General features: G+C 44.8%; 7 protein-coding genes across 7 annotated transcripts; 3 read left to right on the top strand and 4 right to left on the bottom strand.

Annotated features, from left to right (window-relative positions):
* Nucleotides 1-121: 121 nt before the first annotated feature.
* V1516DRAFT_670670 (Isochorismatase-like protein) lies at nt 122-2,096 on the top strand. The gene has a single exon (XM_066921416.1). It carries the CDS (start codon nt 207-209, stop codon nt 2,010-2,012), a length of 1,806 nt encoding a protein of 601 aa, XP_066778835.1. The 5' UTR covers nt 122-206; the 3' UTR covers nt 2,013-2,096.
* On the bottom strand, nt 2,067-5,690 carry V1516DRAFT_169133 (fungal-specific transcription factor domain-containing protein). Its single transcript, XM_066918688.1, has 3 exons — nt 4,960-5,690; nt 4,297-4,906; nt 2,067-4,250 (listed from the first exon to the last, which is right to left on the bottom strand). The coding sequence occupies exons 1-3, from the start codon at nt 5,430-5,432 to the stop codon at nt 2,121-2,123; spliced, it is 3,213 nt and encodes a 1,070-aa protein (XP_066778834.1). The 5' UTR covers nt 5,433-5,690; the 3' UTR covers nt 2,067-2,120.
* An 892-nt stretch (nt 5,691-6,582) lies between these two features.
* On the bottom strand, nt 6,583-7,672 carry V1516DRAFT_694683 (Endonuclease/exonuclease/phosphatase; the record flags this gene model as incomplete). Its single annotated transcript, XM_066923956.1, has 2 exons — nt 6,583-7,210; nt 7,278-7,672. 2 exons carry the CDS (start codon nt 7,670-7,672, stop codon nt 6,583-6,585), a joined length of 1,023 nt encoding a protein of 340 aa, XP_066778833.1.
* A 1,691-nt stretch (nt 7,673-9,363) lies between these two features.
* Nucleotides 9,364-10,299, top strand: V1516DRAFT_670666 (uncharacterized protein). The gene is made up of 2 exons (XM_066921415.1): nt 9,364-9,547; nt 9,624-10,299. Exons 1-2 carry the CDS (start codon nt 9,473-9,475, stop codon nt 10,167-10,169), a joined length of 621 nt encoding a protein of 206 aa, XP_066778832.1. The 5' UTR covers nt 9,364-9,472; the 3' UTR covers nt 10,170-10,299.
* A 1,188-nt stretch (nt 10,300-11,487) lies between these two features.
* On the top strand, nt 11,488-13,674 carry V1516DRAFT_170512 (phosphoprotein phosphatase). Its single transcript, XM_066918690.1, has 3 exons — nt 11,488-11,597; nt 11,653-12,010; nt 12,293-13,674. Exons 2-3 carry the CDS (start codon nt 11,658-11,660, stop codon nt 13,215-13,217), a joined length of 1,278 nt encoding a protein of 425 aa, XP_066778831.1. The 5' UTR covers nt 11,488-11,597; nt 11,653-11,657; the 3' UTR covers nt 13,218-13,674.
* Nucleotides 13,673-15,245, bottom strand: V1516DRAFT_170247 (DHHC palmitoyltransferase-domain-containing protein). The gene is made up of 3 exons (XM_066918689.1): nt 15,209-15,245; nt 14,999-15,153; nt 13,673-14,949 (listed from the first exon to the last, which is right to left on the bottom strand). The coding sequence occupies exon 3, from the start codon at nt 14,851-14,853 to the stop codon at nt 13,771-13,773; it is 1,083 nt and encodes a 360-aa protein (XP_066778830.1). The 5' UTR covers nt 14,854-14,949; nt 14,999-15,153; nt 15,209-15,245; the 3' UTR covers nt 13,673-13,770.
* On the bottom strand, nt 15,120-16,216 carry V1516DRAFT_694680 (NADP-dependent oxidoreductase domain-containing protein; the record flags this gene model as incomplete). The annotated part of the gene is made up of 3 exons (XM_066923955.1): nt 15,120-15,153; nt 15,209-16,095; nt 16,148-16,216. The coding sequence occupies 3 exons, from the start codon at nt 16,214-16,216 to the stop codon at nt 15,120-15,122; spliced, it is 990 nt and encodes a 329-aa protein (XP_066778829.1).
* Between the last annotated feature and the right edge of the window lie 45 nt (nt 16,217-16,261).

The raw sequence follows: 16,261 nt of genomic DNA, 5'->3' as shown, positions 1-16,261 counted from the left end.
GAGTTAAGTTAGTAAAGCAAGATTAACAGATCTAATTTATCATTGAGGCCTAGCTTCAATGGTCGGAAGTCACCGAGTCGATCGATGGCCGGAGGCGCTCCAGCGGCGCTAATTCTCGAAACGTGTAAATATCGACGCATTTCCTGAATGCTTTCAAAATCGTAGCTAATCAGCAAAGAGCCGACATTGTTCCAGTGGTTGAAGAAATGACAGTTGATGCACCACTTTGCATTGAGACAGCTAGGCCGGCTGCATTTCCTCTACCGGCCGGTCGGACTGCGCTGATCATAATTGATATGCAGCGCGACTTCGTCCAGGAGAAAGGCTACGGTGAGATTCAGTGCCCGTCTGCAGAGGTGTTTGCGCAAGTCTCTGGGTTGATTAAGCCATGCCTGGACTCCCTGCGTGCTGCGCGGAAGCTAGGGATGACCATTGTACATACTAGAGAGGGCCACGTTGAAGACCTATCAGACTGTCCGCCTACCAAGACAGATCGGCAGCGCGGGGCCAATAAGCGACATTTTCTTACAATAGGTGAGGAAGGACCCATGGGACGGCTTCTCGTTCGAGGAGCATACGGACATGACATTGTCGACGACCTAACTCCTCGAAAAGATGAGGTCATTCTTGATAAGCCGGGCAAAGGCTCGTTCTTCAACACAGATCTTCATGAGATTCTTGTCGCTCGCGGTGTTACGCATATTTTTTTCTGCGGAGTCACTGCGGAATGTTGCGTTGCATCCACTTTCAGAGAAGCGAACGACCATGGCTTCGAATGCTGTGTTTTGGCAGACTGCATCGGCGGGTTCAATGACTTGATCGTCACAGCCACCAAGGATATGTTTTGCGCGTATGATGGCCTCCTTGGTTATTCCACCACTTCAAAAGATCTTGTCGCGGCTGCTCAAAAAGCTGACACTGGACTTTTAGGAGTCATAGAACCGTTTTGTGCAAATAATTCATATGCTGTTCAGACGTTGCACTCAAAATACGTAGCCGGAACCCAGACTGTCACTAGTATGGTTAATTCTATCATCCAATCCGCAACGGATGGAGTTGAATTATCTGACAAAGAGCAACTGCTGAAAACTGCACTCGTGCTTGATGATGACTCGTCTGTCGATATAGACGGAGTTCGCAATTTGGCTGCTCTATATGGCGTTCCTTTCTACACGACCTCTGAGTTCTCGCCAACGGCGCTTATCATCGAGCAAATGAAATCCCAAGGCGCCTTGTACATGGGCACTACGACATCACCGAAAGACGCATTGTCTGTGGGCTCGTTTGTGCTGACGACTGTTATTACTCCTTCCTCCTCACCTGAGCAATTCGTCTCTGCTTTCACTACGACCAAAAATTCGCTATCTACTTCCGGCATCACATTAAGCTCGCCGACGGCATCCACAATCACAATTCTAGCTCATTCTATCCTCGACGCTAGAATTCTGTGGTCGACGCTTGTTAGACTTCCAGTTGCTTCTGACACCGAGGCCGCGCTGATTCAGCACTATCGAGAACGGCCAATAATTTATGTTGACTATCGAGGTGCCGAAAACGCTGGTGTTCGATACGCGGTCTACAGTAGCTCCGATGTGCCTGAGTCATTCCAGGACACAGTCGACAAGCTCTTTACGTCTGCTAGTAGACTGAAAGGTCGAAAAGTACCTGCTGAGGTCGTGTCCTCGACATTTGCTTCTGCTGCTAAACTCGCTGCTTGTGCTGAGAGCGTCATTACTCTGGAAAAGGCTTCGCCGACCACTACAACAACTTCCGCTATGGATACGATCAAAAACATGCACGCGCTCTCATTGACAACAGCTTTGTTCAATAAAGCCTTCGATTCAGGTATCGAGAGTCCGGATATGCTTGTCGCACCTTTGTCCGATGAAGTCACTACTGCTATCGAAGCCTTGGGGGCTTGCGCAGCGGTTGTCAAAAATGGAATTGTGTTTGTAGCTGCAAAAGGTTATGATGCCAGAGTATTTGATGCCGGAGTAGTAGTCCAGATGTAATTATTTTAATATGTTACATCAGTTCTATGTAAATAGATAAGTAAATTTAATTCAAACAGTATTAAACAATATTAAACAGTGCTGATTATATAAATAAAAAGAATTATGTCACTCATTCTTCATTTCATGACCATTTGATACCGTAGTAATCAATGGACTATTTCCTGATCCAGCCAAAAGTGTAGGCGTACTACTTTCCGACTTGGTCTCCTCCGTTCCAATCACAGAGCCCAGAGTTGACTGAGCTTCCAACCAAGGATGCGAAATCATATGCGTGTTAAAAAACTCAAGACTATCAAGTGGATCAACACTCGATGAAGCATGTTGATCGATTACATGGGATCGCCCGTCGGTTACGAGCGATGTAAAATACAAATCTGTGTCATGTATATGTCCCGTATGAAGAGGCGCCTGAGTAGTTGGAGCAATCGGTGAAGATCCCATAGTACCAGGGGCATGTCCTGTCGCCGTTGCCTGCTGTGTTTGCATTGTATGCGTTAATTGCGCAGCAACATTTGACGAATGCAGAACTGGGCCTTGTGGGGTGGGCAGAATCACTGGATGATGCTCGGTATGAGCTCCTATATCCGAGGACGAACCCTGTCCCGTATCAGACCCAAAATACGAAGGCAAACTTCCGATCGGCGATGTCTGCGGATTCATCATTTGCTGCTGGAACTGCTGCTGTTGCTGCTGCCGTTGAATATGCAACTGTTGCTGCAGCTTTTGCAAATGTTGAAGAGGATGCTGCGTCTGCGGTGTAGGAGGCAACGACGGGATCACTTGCTGCATAGATATCGGAATCTTCCCTATCGTATTGCTCACCTGTTGTACTTTCGGATCACTAGGAGCTGGAACTGAGTTTTTCGTCCGCTGACTACTGCGTTTTCCGAGCTCATGCTTTAGAAGATATTTACACTCTTCGATCCATAAAATTGCATGTTGCAAAAATTCCGCTCCACGAACATTTACCTTCAAAGCCCACTGATATTCGGCCAATTTATCTGAACAGGCTGCCTTTTCGGCTTCAGTTGACGCAATCAAAAACAGTAAAAAACCAAAAGAAGCAATAACCGCGAAATTATTCTTCGACGCCGCATACCAAAAAGTCTGTATGTGGTGTTGCTTTAGATTGCTTGCAAAATCAACCGCAGAGACAAATTCGGCAAATGCGCTTCGATATACTAATCCGTAAATTTCAGATAAGCCCTGACTTTTATTTCGATCAATCCGAGCAAGTGCGCGCAGAATCGGACGGAATAATGCAATTTGTGCTGCATGGTAACCTAGGTGTAAATTCCCACTCGCAGAAAGCTCACCAAGCGTCGTGCTCTCCATCCTGGAACAATCAGGAAGCTGTTCTAGCCAATCCTTCAATCGAATTTGGAGAGGCCGTGCCTTTGCAAGAATTCGACGAATGCGTGTCTCATCATCTTCTGTTCCACTACTATCCACATTGTCTTGCAATTGTTCCTGCGCCAAACTTTTAACATCGCATGCAAATAAATCCGCCATACCCTGTGCAGAATGGAATTCATCCATGATGTCTGACAGAATTAAAGTTAAATTGACAAGCTGTATAAACATGATCTTCCCAGTCTCGCGATTCACGCTGCCATTAGTTTCATCATGAGATGACAATAACAAATCATCCCCCATATCATCATAGTCTCCATTAGGATCAGCTGATGCTCCAGTCGCCAAAATGCCGCCGTCATCATCCGGAAAACTGTCGTCTCCAAGTATTGTCACTGTCCAATTAAGAGCATGAATATTAGATGGCCTTCCAAATGTCAACGCCATCCATTTGTCTTGAATATACAACCCCCAAGCCAGCCGTCTCCGCAACCCGCGCTCCCATGCGGGAATTTGCCAGTTAGTAGGATCCATATGCAAACCGACCTCTTGACCGATTGAAACAACTTCTCCAAGCATTGCCCATGAATGGCTCGGTCTAGTGACCTGATTGCGGAATGTCTGATGTTGCAAAAGTAGAATGCCCGCCTGAACCGTTGATAAAGTCGGTCGGTCGATTTCACGGTATAGATTGATTTGCGCTAACGCTTCCAGAGAAGACTGAGGTGGTCGTGGAAAAGGCACCAGGTCTGCATCATAGGTCCACCAGTTGATTGCAAAAACATATAAGCCTGCAAGCAGAGATGGAGACAGTTCGGAAGGATTACGATAATATTTTTCCAAAAACTCTTCCTTATGAAGTATCGGGAGAACAGGATGAACCTGAATTCCGTTAGTTTAATCGAGATAAGGGGAAAATAGAACTTACAATCCGAAAATAAAGACCAACTAGCTGGCGCCCAAATTTTCCAATGATATCTTGGATTTTGCGTACTTCGACCAAATTCCCTCCGATCGTATCATCACGGCCAGATGGGTTGGGATGACCAGTTCTAAATAGATTTTCACTTTCAAATACAAGAAATGACAAATGACTGCTAGACGACGCAATGTCGCTACCAGGGGAATTCTGGACTTGTCGAATCTGTCTTCGAGTGAAAAAGTCAGGGCCAACAGCTGGAAGAGAAACCCGTCCACGATTATCAAACGCATAATGATCCATCAAAATCGGATCATGTTCAGCTGAAGTTCCAAGATAAGAAATATAACGTCGACAGGACAAGCCAAGTGTGTCCTTTAACAGAGTGTGAGGCATGAAATCATAATCTGGAAACGGGGAGTCTGGAGTGTTGGACGAGTTCAGCTGAGCTGGAGATGTAAGGGAGGTATTATCATTGGAAATCGATGCAGCTGCGGTAGTGGCAGCAGGCGCAGAAGTAGTATTAGGTGTGAGGGTACCTGCTAAAACAGTAGAAGTAGATACGGATGAAGCTGCTTGCGTGGTAACAGCACTACTGCTAGACTTTCGCGACCCAGTTCTTAAAAAAGTAAGCTCTTATAAATCACTGAAAACGAACCGCAAAAAACATACCTAGAACCACGAACTCTCTTGGGTGTTGAAGAGTCTGAAGTGTCGGTTTCAGCACCCAAGTTGAACACACCAGACATGCTTTTGAGCGAGGGCACAGGCTGAGACGCAGGCGAAACCGTCGATACAATTTCAGATTGCGGTTTTCCATCGGTCAATAAATCCTTTGAATCAGACTTATCGATATCTTTTTTATCATCCTTCTCTTTATCACTTGTAGCAGGAACGCTGGTAGGAGTGGCCTGGACACCGATAGTGGTGTCAGACGTGCCGCTACCGCTGTTACTGTTACGACGCTGACGCTTGCGAGGAGCCGGATTTTCCGAGAAGACGCATTCGTAGTTATGAAAACGGCAAAGAAAGCATACCGACTCGTTTTCAGAAAAAACGCAGCGAGACTTTCGACGTCGGCATGAATCACAAGGACGATCGGGACGCTTCAATCCAGTCTTGCTATGAGTAGCTTGCAAGAACATGGGATAGGACGATGCGGAGGGCCAGAGGCAACAGTACGGAGAAATAGGAAGTAGATCAAATTTTGGAGACTCAAGCTCACGACTGAGGAAAACAGTAGTAATTCGCTTGCTGCAGTTGAGAAACACACAGGAAGGGATGAGCGAGTCAACCAAGAGAGCACCCTTGTACAGAACGATCTAAGAGGAGCTGGAGGTCTCTATATGCCGCTAGAGAACGGAGATGAGAAAGGGATGAGCAAAACGTCAAACAAAACCGCTAAGAATTCAAAAACCGAATATAGAACAGCATTAGGCGAGAACAAGAGTATAAAATAGCTGGACAATCGAGAAAATGGCGAGTCCACGCAAGGAGAAAAATAATGAGTGCTCTTCGTCTGTACTCTGGCTGCCACAAGCTATCTCGCACGCAGTCAGTCTCGCTCACGCAGACGTCTCTCGAGCGGGCAAAAACACCAAAATACGCAGGAAAACCTAGTTGCTAAATGCAATTCGACGATACCAAAAAACAGTTTAATTTCAGCTGTTGCACAAAAACTCCACGCTGCCTCGTCCTGAACTTCCACTATACACGTCCTGGATAACCTCCCTGTCTGCCGGAGGAGGAGGCCCACTCGCGGTAGAACTTCCCATGTGGTACACACGTGACTCACATACCTGGTCTAAGCAGAAGCAGTAACCGGAGTTTTCACAGCATATGGGTTTTGTGATGGAAAATAGGCTGTCGAGACTCATTGTGTGGTGGATCTGTGTGGAGGATGATGACTCAGTTAGACGGAGGGCGGGGTGTGTTAGCTTCTTTAGCGTGTGTTGGCGTATTTGGTACAGTCTGACTCGCCTCGCCGAACGGGGCCGGGAAGAGCTATGTGCTTCCGGAGAAAAATAGTCTTACCGGAAAGAAGGCAAGATTTTTGGCGTGGATACGATAGCGGAGAACCTGAGGATAAGCATGAGGACCACGATAAGCGATAAGATTGCACCGTAGTTTGTATGCGGCAAGTAAACGGCTGCATAGTTTTACAAGAAGGTTTATTATGTCCAAAAATACTTAAAACAGTTTTATTGCATCATTCCTATCGGTTTTTGTGTTTTTGGGTTGCGTTTGTTGCGTGTGTTGTGGTAATTCAACAGCAGAACCCTCGACGCTCGGCTATCAATACGTGCCGACTTTGACGTCCGCTATAACTGGTCGATGATCGCTTTCATGATAGCTGTCGTCGAAAAACATCTCCTCCACACGATAACGCTTTGGCTGGATGCCGGCATCGTTGCCGGTCATGATGAAATCAATTCGAGTGAAAGCACTTGTGTCGGTTTCCTCTTTGAATCCTTGAAAGGTAGCATGATTGCCAGACCTGTTCTGAACTGCCGTGAGCTTGAGCAGATCCTCAAAGTAGAAGGAGTCCGACAGGCTGGATTCGAACGCAGTTAGGAACGACGAGTCCAGTGTTTCCATGTCTTCAGCACCGGTAATGATCTTATAACCGCCCGAATCATCTCCAGACGACTGGGAGTTGAAGTCGCCAAATAGCATCACAGGTCCCCAATTCGCAGTCTCATAAGCTCCGCGGTATCGGATCATGGATCCGGCATATTTACGCGCATCGTCCGACTGGTCGTCCCAATGAGTACAGATTGCAGAAAATTGTGTTCCGCTCGCAATGCTCTTGAAACGCCCGACGGTCGCAATTCTGATTGAGCCTGCACCTGGATACTTTGTAGGCGAGGTGTAGTTTGACGCGAGCCAAAAATAGGACCACGAGTCTAATGAGACTGAGTCACTATACGGTGAATTAGATGGGTCGAAGGCGGTTGAGACCAAGTTCGGTCGAAAGATGCAACACTTACGGGTCATAAAAGATGGTCGAGTACTCGCCAGATTGGTTTCCATCGTCGCGTCCAACACCAATCCAGTCATACTGAGGCATCATCCCCGCCAGGTCAACAACCTGACGATGTAAGGCTTCCTGCATGCAGAGAACCTCAGGGCTGAGAAATTCAATGTTGGAAGCAACACCTACACGACGAGTCGACCACGCTTGCTCGGTATAGGTCTCGTACCAGGTTATGTTGTCCGAGTACGGTACATCGCTATCCAAACCTGTGAGTGTGATCGGGACTGAAATCGAATTAGACTTGGAGTCGTATCTCAGATTCCACGACTGAGTGCGGAGAATATCGTCAGTGGCCATAACTGCTTGCGCAGCGCTGACTACGCCGATAGTAATAAGAAGATTCTTCATGTTGCTTAGGCAAGTCGAGGTGGTCTACGGTGAAGCTCAAGCTGAGTTACGTTTGGGTCTACATGATGGAAAGCCTGTGTACTTATATCCTGATTATCTGTATGCAAAATCGCTGCAATTGCTCTCTTATCACGACACAAATGGCATTCCAGGGCCGCGATGGTGATTTCCCCTGAAGAAAATAGACAGCAAGCAGTAATTTCTTACTGCCGAATCCCCCGTAAGTTTAAATAGTAAGAGCACGACATCATTCCAAGCCACTGAACGTGTCCCCTATTCCAGCAGTTTATTGGACCCTTTTCTGTCATAATACTCTTTCCTTTTTTTAATATTGCTGGATGCTTAAGAAATAAAAATTTAAGAATCAGGGTGTCGAAAGAGAGAAGAGTTCAGTTTTCGCTACCGGTTTTGTTATCAAGAAAAGATACTGGTGTGTTTCTGCTTATGCAGGTCCTGCACTATTTTATGCGAAACGGATCGATTCGGGATTAATTAATTTGATTCAACTTGGACCCATAGACCTAATTCTAGTTTTGGAGCTGGTCGGATTGTTATGATCTTAGGTCATTTAGAACTACTGGAATAGCGGGTATAGCTGGAATTGTTGAGAGTCGTTGAAAACTCGGCTAGCCAGATCCTGATCGTTAAAATAATGTTTAATGGCCAACTCTAAATACAAGACCGTTATGTTTGTGTTTGTGCGTACTGATATTCTTCTCTCTGTTAGCTAATCAGCCCACGCTAGCTTCCCAGCAATTCTGGAAGCAGAACAAATATTTCTGGACAATCTTGATTAGGTGTAGCTGAATCTAGTGCTGAAGTGTCTTCCCAATATGTGTGTTAGTTGTCTGGCCCCGACCCTGATGCGGTCTAGGCGAATAAGTCTGTCACGATGAACTAGAGAATACATGAGAGTTTATCAAAGATCTAATCTAGAGCTCGAGTTGATGTCGCGGGGGACTCGACCTCTGGTTTGGCTTGTCAGATAGGGCAAGTTCTCAGTATCAGAACACAACCCAGCTTGACTAAGTAATTGGGAATTGGTGATCTTAGCTCATTTTTTATCCAGAAGTGCGAAACTGCAAAGTGCAAAAGTCAGTTTACAAAGTATACGTACCAAAAATTGCTGTAACAACAGAAAAAAGATTTCAGTTCCATACATTCACTTTATCAAATGACTTGGAGCGATTATATAGTAGTCAACTGAATATTCGAGATTATCAGACTGTCAAAAACAGCTCTATTTCACAGAAATTTTTTGGTGACTTCAATGGGTCTAGATTAACTGGCTGATGATGTTAAATAAGCTGGATCAACAGTTAAAGTCTAAGATCTCAATATTTTGTTTTATGCAAAAATAATTGTCACCATGGAAAATGTCCCTGAAGGAACCCAGAGCAACTTCCCTCTCCCTAGGCACATAAAATCTTGTTTTAAGAAATTTATCACCAATTGAAATCTGTAACCATGAATGTCCTGAGCAAGGGACCCCGCAAAGGAAATCTCGTTTACATCCTCAAATCCATTTTATTTGATATGAGTAATTGTGTCCACTACAGAGGACTTGTTTCTTCTTTTGCTATATGGTGGTATACTATGGTCCCCCACTCATGACTCGTCTGTATTTCTCTCTCATAATGCAGCCGCATGTCCATTGCGAAAGAAGGGTCTCCGAAGCACGATCAAGGGATCAAATAGAACATTCAAAGACTTCTAGCCCAGAAATTCAAGCTGTCTGCCTGTCAGTGATAATCTGATACCAAGTTGGTATAAGTCGTTTTATTAGTACTAAAAAAAGTCATGAGCTCGTTCTACGCTTGGTATAATGCTAGGCTGGCAGCGCGGCCGCTGCTCACCCAATGCGCCAGTACAGGAGTAAGTTTGCGTCGAGCAATGCTGTGAAATGTCGTTATGTGTGTACTGGGTAGAGTGTTCTGACGATGTCGTAAAGTTTTTATTTGGTACAGGAGACTTTCTTGCTCAAATGATGGCGCCCGATCAGGAAACAGAAGGAAGGTACAACTATCTGCGAACTGTTCGCATGACCTTTCACGGTGCGTGCGTATTTGCTCCGGTTGTCTCCAAATGGTACGTCTTGATTGGCACACGTATAAACATGCCTGGAAAACCAACTTTGGAGGCAATGGCTCGCATGGCTGCAGATCAACTGGTATGGGCACCGGTCGGAATTGCGTCGTTCTATGTCAGCATGGGCGTGCTCCAGCTTCATTCATGGAACCAGATAAAGCAAGAGCTTCAAGAAAAATGGTACCCTACAATGGTCGGTAATTATATGGTCTGGCCTGCTGTGCAGGTTCTGAACTTTCGCTTGATCCCGTTGCAGTATCGGCTCATGTTTGTCAACGTCGTGTCGATTGCTTGGAACACATTTCTGTCGTGGTTTAGCAGTACCGATATCGAAGCCTCGACGGCTGCCATTGAATCGACCGAACATAAGATTGAACACAAGATTGAGGACAATTTAAAAAAGACGTAAACTAGCTAGTTATACAGGACATAGACTATTAGGATATTACTCAGCTGGACACTGCATATATCATGTATGAATAATGTATTATAGATCTGGAATCATACGCCTACAGTTGTAATACACCTCATCTCCTAGCACTCTCTACTCTCCAGATGACTTAAATAGTCATACCAGCCTTCATTACTTTCTTAATCATCTCTGTTGCAAAAGGAGATTCCTACAACGACAGTCAATAATCGGTAAACATACAAGTTCAAACATGGATGCGTGCAGTTGTTCAGAGTAGCGATTCATTGGTAATCCCCATGCAAATGTAAGAAGGTGGTTGTGCATTGATTATGTCATCATTCTGCACGCATATCCATAATAATTGAGCGATTTACTTACTCTGGAGTTCTGGTTTCCTAATTTCCCGACCTTTTTCTCTCCAAAAACATATAAAACTATTCCGTTGAAGAGAAATGCCCGCAATTTTTGTGTGTGCGCTCAAATAGTGCGACACTTATGCCGCTCCCGTCGCTGCGTCAGTGCCCATTTCAAGATCACTATTCGGTTGGTCTTTCCGCAGCTGGTCACTTGTCTAGCAAACTTCCACAACTCTCACAACATCGTCATCCTCATCTTCATCCGCTTCTCGTTTCTATCGCCGTTGCTGCTTCTGCTGCTACCTTTACCTTGACTACGATTTCCAGAACTGCTGTTGCACTTAAGAGCCTTTTTGCATTTCGTGTCCGCTTTGATTCGCATGGCTCAGAACTTCTTTCTCAGTTGAACTGTTCTTCGATTCAGCTTCTGCTCGCTCCTTCCCCCAGTATTTCATACTGACAGCCGTCTGACCTGGCACCAGCGACGGAATTACCTGATCGTCTACCTGGCTATCGCTTGCTTATTTATTTTTCTGTTTTGATCTCCAGTATTGGTTTCTTATGTAAGTTGCTCCCCACCTATGACTCTCCTCCTATCATAAAGATCTCTCGGGTCCCTAGCTCTAGCCAGGGTCGTTTCTCCGCATCCTCGGTCTCTATCGCCGTGGCGGCAAGATCTTTCAGAGTTTACACTGGGCATCTTTATTAGTCTACCTTGAACTTTTTTCTTCTTTTTGTCTGAAACATATTATTTGTTTCCATTCTGCATCGGATCGGTGTTCGACGTCTAGATCGCGGCTGTAGGGTATCTAAAGTGGCATGCCAAAGTATTTTTTACTCTTCATTCATTGGATACCACTTGTGACCTCGACCTTTTAGATTACCGAGTTCGAAATTGCTCTCCGCAGCCCGTGTTTTTTTTTTCAATACTAACTTTTCTTGCCAAGATTATTTTGAGTCTGTCACTCGTTTTATATCTCGAGACTCAAGAAATTGTTCGCAAGTGTCTAAAAACAATTTTGATCTTTGATTTCTTGCCTTCCAGTTATTTCTAAATTACTCCATTCTGGTAGGTAACATTATTTTTTTCTTCGGTATTTTCTTGTTAACAATTATTCGTCTAGATACTATGGGAAACAACACCTCCAAATCTAAAGACGGCATCCAGTCGTATCCTTCATTCTCCCGCTCAGACACTCAAGGATCTACTAAATCTATTCGGTCATTACGATCGAAAATTAACGCAAATATCAATGCTGCTGATGGAACTTCCAAATTATCCACGAGTGATAATACCCCTTCTCCTGTCATAAGCAAATCACACACACAGTCAAGCTCCGATAGCGGAGCACTAACTTCAACTACACCAATAGACAATGCGCTTCTTCCTCCTTCATTGCAAGTTCACGTCCCAAAAGAGCCCATTTTGATTCGGAGATCGACGGATGAATCGGCCGTACCAAGTGCAACCTCCGAAAACACATTGTCAGCTTCGGCGGAAGATGGCTTATTATCTCCGGAAAACGGAAAAAAATCTCTCCATCAGCGACGGTCAAGCTCCAGTATATCAGAGATCAATGTATCTGCCGCTAATGGTGACAATCTGTCATCTGGCGTCTCGAGTATGTCTCTTCGATCTCCGGCTTCTTTCATGTCATCTTCCTCTCCGGGTCATAGTAATTCCGGATCTGACATCACGCCCACGCTTGAGATAGACGAAATTATCCAACGTTTACTTGATGTTGGCTATGCTGGCAAAGTCACGAAGAGTGTTTGTCTTAAGAATGCAGAGATCCAGGTAATTTGTCGTGCTGCGCGCGAGATTTTCCTATCACAACCAACCCTGATTGAGCTCTCGCCGCCTGTTAAGATAGTTGGAGATATCCATGGCCAATACGGCGACTTAATTAGATTGTTTGAGATGTGCGGGTTCCCGCCGTCTTCCAACTATCTGTTTTTGGGCGATTATGTTGATCGAGGCAAACAAGGGCTAGAAACCATTCTATTACTTTTAGCCTACAAAATCAAATACCCAGAAAACTTTTTTCTTCTCCGCGGGAATCACGAGTGTGCGAATGTAACGCGTGTGTATGGATTTTATGACGAATGCAAGCGGCGATGCGGTATCAAAGTATGGAAAACTTTTGTGGACTGTTTTAATACATTGCCAATAGCTGCAATTGTTGCGTCCAAGATATTCTGTGTACATGGAGGGTTGTCGCCCGTTTTAAATTCAATGGACGAGATTCGAGGAATTGTAAGACCTACAGATGTTCCTGATTACGGGTTATTAAACGATTTACTGTGGTCAGATCCCACTGACACTCCAAATGAGTGGGAGGATAATGAGCGTGGAGTATCGTACTGTTTTGGCAAGTCTGCAATTAACAAGTTTCTGAGTAAATTCGAATTCGATTTAGTGTGCCGGGCACATATGGTTGTTGAGGATGGTTATGAATTTTTTAACGAGCGGACCTTGGTGACCGTATTTTCTGCACCGAATTACTGTGGAGAATTCGATAACTGGGGTGCTGTGATGTCTGTTTCCGAGGAGCTGCTGTGCAGTTTCGAGCTGCTCAAACCTTTGGATTCGGTTGCATTGAAGCAAGAAATGCGTCGGGGCCGGTATGAAAGGAAGAACGGAATGCATTCAAGTCCGCCAGCATCGCAGGTTCCGCAGAGCTTCTAATTAGACTCGCAGTATCATAACAGACATTCAAACTTCAGTTCTGGATTCAGTCATGTTTCTCCATTTTTTCCTGTGTGTTATTTTCATATTAGGATCTTTTTCAATGAGCAGATCTATAAATATTTGACTGGCTATGAGTCGGATGAGATTACAATAATATTATATCGAAAAGATAGGTTTTTTTGTGTGTAATGTGTTTCATGTATTTGCGTCAAAGTTATTTTTGAATCTCGGGTAAATTTGGAATTAGGAAAATTAGTCGAGGGTGCGTTAATTCAATTATGCTTTTTTTGTTTGTTCATGTGATTATTCTTGGTCATCTGTGTATGTTTTTCTATTGTTTTATAGCCCAAGGGAATTCTCGAATTGAATACTAAGAAGTAGATAAGTAAACGAGAAAATTAATCTGACGTGAAACTGGAATTGCATGTAGAGGTAGATTTGAAGCAGAGGCCGAGTGGGTTACTTGGAAAGGAAATACCGCGCTTACGTAATCTCAAGTGGTTTCGCAAAGGAATAAAATTTAATATATAATTATACAAGATGAATTTATTCAGGAGTCCAGTTCAGCATCTAGATCTACACCAAAATCTTCTAACTTTTCGCCATCCTGAGATTCCCACTTGTCTTTATTCCAGTGCGATAACGGGCGTATTTCATCCTCGTCGGAGTAGTTTGAGTCTGAACCTGAGCGTGAGGAAGTGGAAGAGCTAGGAGGAGGATGAGGTTTTCGTCGACGAGTTGGAACGCTAGAAGAGTCAGATGGTCTATAAGGGCTGAAAACCGCCATTTTGACTTGATCCGGATCAGGAGGGGGCCAGACAGAATCTCTTGAATCCTCGTCGACGAGGAAATGTATGCCGTCACCGTCTGGAGTAGAGAACGGAATACACCAGAACCAGCAGGGACCCAAGGCTGCTTGAAGATTGTCGAGAGGACTGCCCAGATCAAACGGAAAATCAATTTCGGTCTTGCTAAGTCTGCCCTGGCGGTACTGGCTCTCTGCTCGTTCTTTTTCCCAGGTCTCAATGAGTGTGATGTTGAGACATAAGTCCCAGATTGAGCGGACCCAAAGGATAAAGATGCTGAACGCCAATAGCAGCGTAGTTGGTGTGAAGATTATCAGCGTGGTCAACTCAAATTTACTGATCGTGGAGTCCAGCATGGGTTGGTGTCTCGAACTCCAGAGTTCGGAGCTGATTCCACACAGCTCAACAAAATATACACACAGCCCCCATGTTGCGCAAGTCAAAAATCGTACAAAATGCAGTAAGTTTCGGTGTCCGACGCAATTGTTTGTCCAGGGACAATGATGATCCATTCGCAGCACACATTGATTGCAAATCCGGCAATGGTGGCTCCTTGGTGGTCGCTTCGAGTTGCACTTTTTGCAGAACGTGCATAATCTCGCTATAGACTCGTCTGGCTCAAAATTTTTTGGGGGTCTCCCTGGATTTACAAGTACAGCCAATGTGTAGGTGATTATTATCGAAATCAGCCGGATCCGGTGCCATTTCAAATGTTCCTCATCGACGCGGTTCCGCAGCAGAATAACATCTCCACCAATGCCGAGAACGCTGATTAACACACTTGGAACAAAAACACCAAGAAACCGCCATTTTAATTGCTTTACCATTATGTTTGGACTGCCTGTTGCCGACCTTGAACAGTGGACGACAAAAAACGATATTGTTATAGTTTGCACGTTCACGCGAAGTTGCTCTCTAATAAACTGTACGTTCGTGAGCCGTCCGATTATGTCTGAGCTCAATCAATTATACCTTCTAGTCGATAGAATAAAGTTACTGATTTGTTTGATATGAATTATACATGCGTAAAATAAATTTTCAATTTACATATGTTCACTAACTTATTTAATTATACGCTGTAAAATCATCCAAATTACAAGGAAGGGGTATCGGCATAGAGTGCGGACCTACACAGTTAGATTTCGGCGAAAGCAAAACAACTCCAAGTCAAATAAAACTCACGTATCTGAATAACGATCACCCGAAACTTTCGCAGCATCGACAAATTTGCGAATCGCTACTTTTTCTTCTTCAGTAAGTATGATCGTAGCAGCACCGGCGTTTTCAACCAGTCGTTCAATCTTGGTAGTTCCTGGAATCGGCACATAACCTTGGGATATGATCCAGGCTAGAGTCAATTGACCTGGCGTGACACCCTTAGAGTCTGCGATCTGCTTGATCCCGTCAACAAGGGCGAGATTCTTTGGAAAATTCTCCGCTGAAAACCGTGGGTTTGTCAGGCGCCAGTCATCAGGCGCGAAGTCCGATAGCTTCGTGACTGTACCGGTTAGCATGCCTCTACTAAGAGGTGAGTAGGCAACAACGCCGACGCCGAGTTCTTTGCAGGCATCAAAAAGACCATTTTGCTCAGCTTCGACGGAAAACGGAGAGTACTCGATCTGCACAGCAGTAACCGGATGGATTTTGCAGGCGCGACGAAGGGTATCGGCAGAACATTCGGACAGCCCGATATACTTGATCTTGCCTTCCTGAACAAACCCAGCCAAAGTCTGCATCACTGTCTCAATAGGTACCTTGGGATCCATACGGTGTTGGTAAAAAAGATCAATTGAATCTACACCGAGACGAGCAAGTGACTCCTCGAGAGAGACTTTGATATATTCAGGAGACGAATCTAGCCCGCCGAGCTTCATATTGAACCCAAATTTGGAGCACAGAAACACTTGATCTCGCTTCCCACTCTTCTTGAACCATCGGCCAATTACTTCTTCATTATCGTTATATACTCTCGCCGTATCGAGAAATGTGATTCCAAGCTCGACGAGTTTGTCAAAAATAGCAAATGCCTCTGTGTCACCAAGGTGTGATCCGTAGAAGGCAGATACACCCTGCCCAACTTTGTTAGCCACATCCGCCCAAGCACGATATGGACTTGCTCACCATGGCACCGTATCCAAGAACTGTTACTTCTGGACCATTGGCTCCAAGTTTAGTAGTAGGTAATGGCATAGTGCAATTGATATTCGAAGAATGATATGTATCGTCAATTAGTAG

The sequence above is a fragment of the Lipomyces oligophaga genome, assembly GCF_038497815.1.
Source record: "Lipomyces oligophaga strain CBS 7107 unplaced genomic scaffold V1516scaffold_2, whole genome shotgun sequence".
Lineage (NCBI taxonomy): Eukaryota > Fungi > Ascomycota > Lipomycetes > Lipomycetales > Lipomycetaceae > Lipomyces > [Lipomyces] oligophaga.
This window is presented reverse-complemented; position numbering and strand designations above follow the sequence as displayed.

What these genes read in the sequence shown, in the direction of transcription:
- V1516DRAFT_670666 (XM_066921415.1), top strand. Translation starts at nt 9,473, where the DNA reads ATGAGCTCGTTCTACGCTTGGTATAATGCTAGGCTGGCAGCGCGGCCG. An exon ending in CCCAATGCGCCAGTACAGGA is followed by an intron (nt 9,548 to 9,623) that starts GTAAGTTTGCGT and finishes GATGTCGTAAAG; the next exon opens with TTTTTATTTGGTACAGGAGA.
- V1516DRAFT_169133 (XM_066918688.1), bottom strand. Translation starts at nt 5,432, where the DNA reads ATGTTCTTGCAAGCTACTCATAGCAAGACTGGATTGAAGCGTCCCGAT. An exon ending in AAGAGAGTTCGTGGTTCTAG is followed by an intron (nt 4,907 to 4,959) that starts GTATGTTTTTTG and finishes TACTTTTTTAAG; the next exon opens with AACTGGGTCGCGAAAGTCTA. An exon ending in TTGGTCTTTATTTTCGGATT is followed by an intron (nt 4,251 to 4,296) that starts GTAAGTTCTATT and finishes AACGGAATTCAG; the next exon opens with GTTCATCCTGTTCTCCCGAT.
- V1516DRAFT_170512 (XM_066918690.1), top strand. Translation starts at nt 11,658, where the DNA reads ATGGGAAACAACACCTCCAAATCTAAAGACGGCATCCAGTCGTATCCT. An exon ending in AGTGCAACCTCCGAAAACAC is followed by an intron (nt 12,011 to 12,292) that starts ATTGTCAGCTTC and finishes TGGCAAAGTCAC; the next exon opens with GAAGAGTGTTTGTCTTAAGA.
- V1516DRAFT_170247 (XM_066918689.1), bottom strand. Translation starts at nt 14,853, where the DNA reads ATGGTAAAGCAATTAAAATGGCGGTTTCTTGGTGTTTTTGTTCCAAGT.
- V1516DRAFT_670670 (XM_066921416.1), top strand. Translation starts at nt 207, where the DNA reads ATGACAGTTGATGCACCACTTTGCATTGAGACAGCTAGGCCGGCTGCA.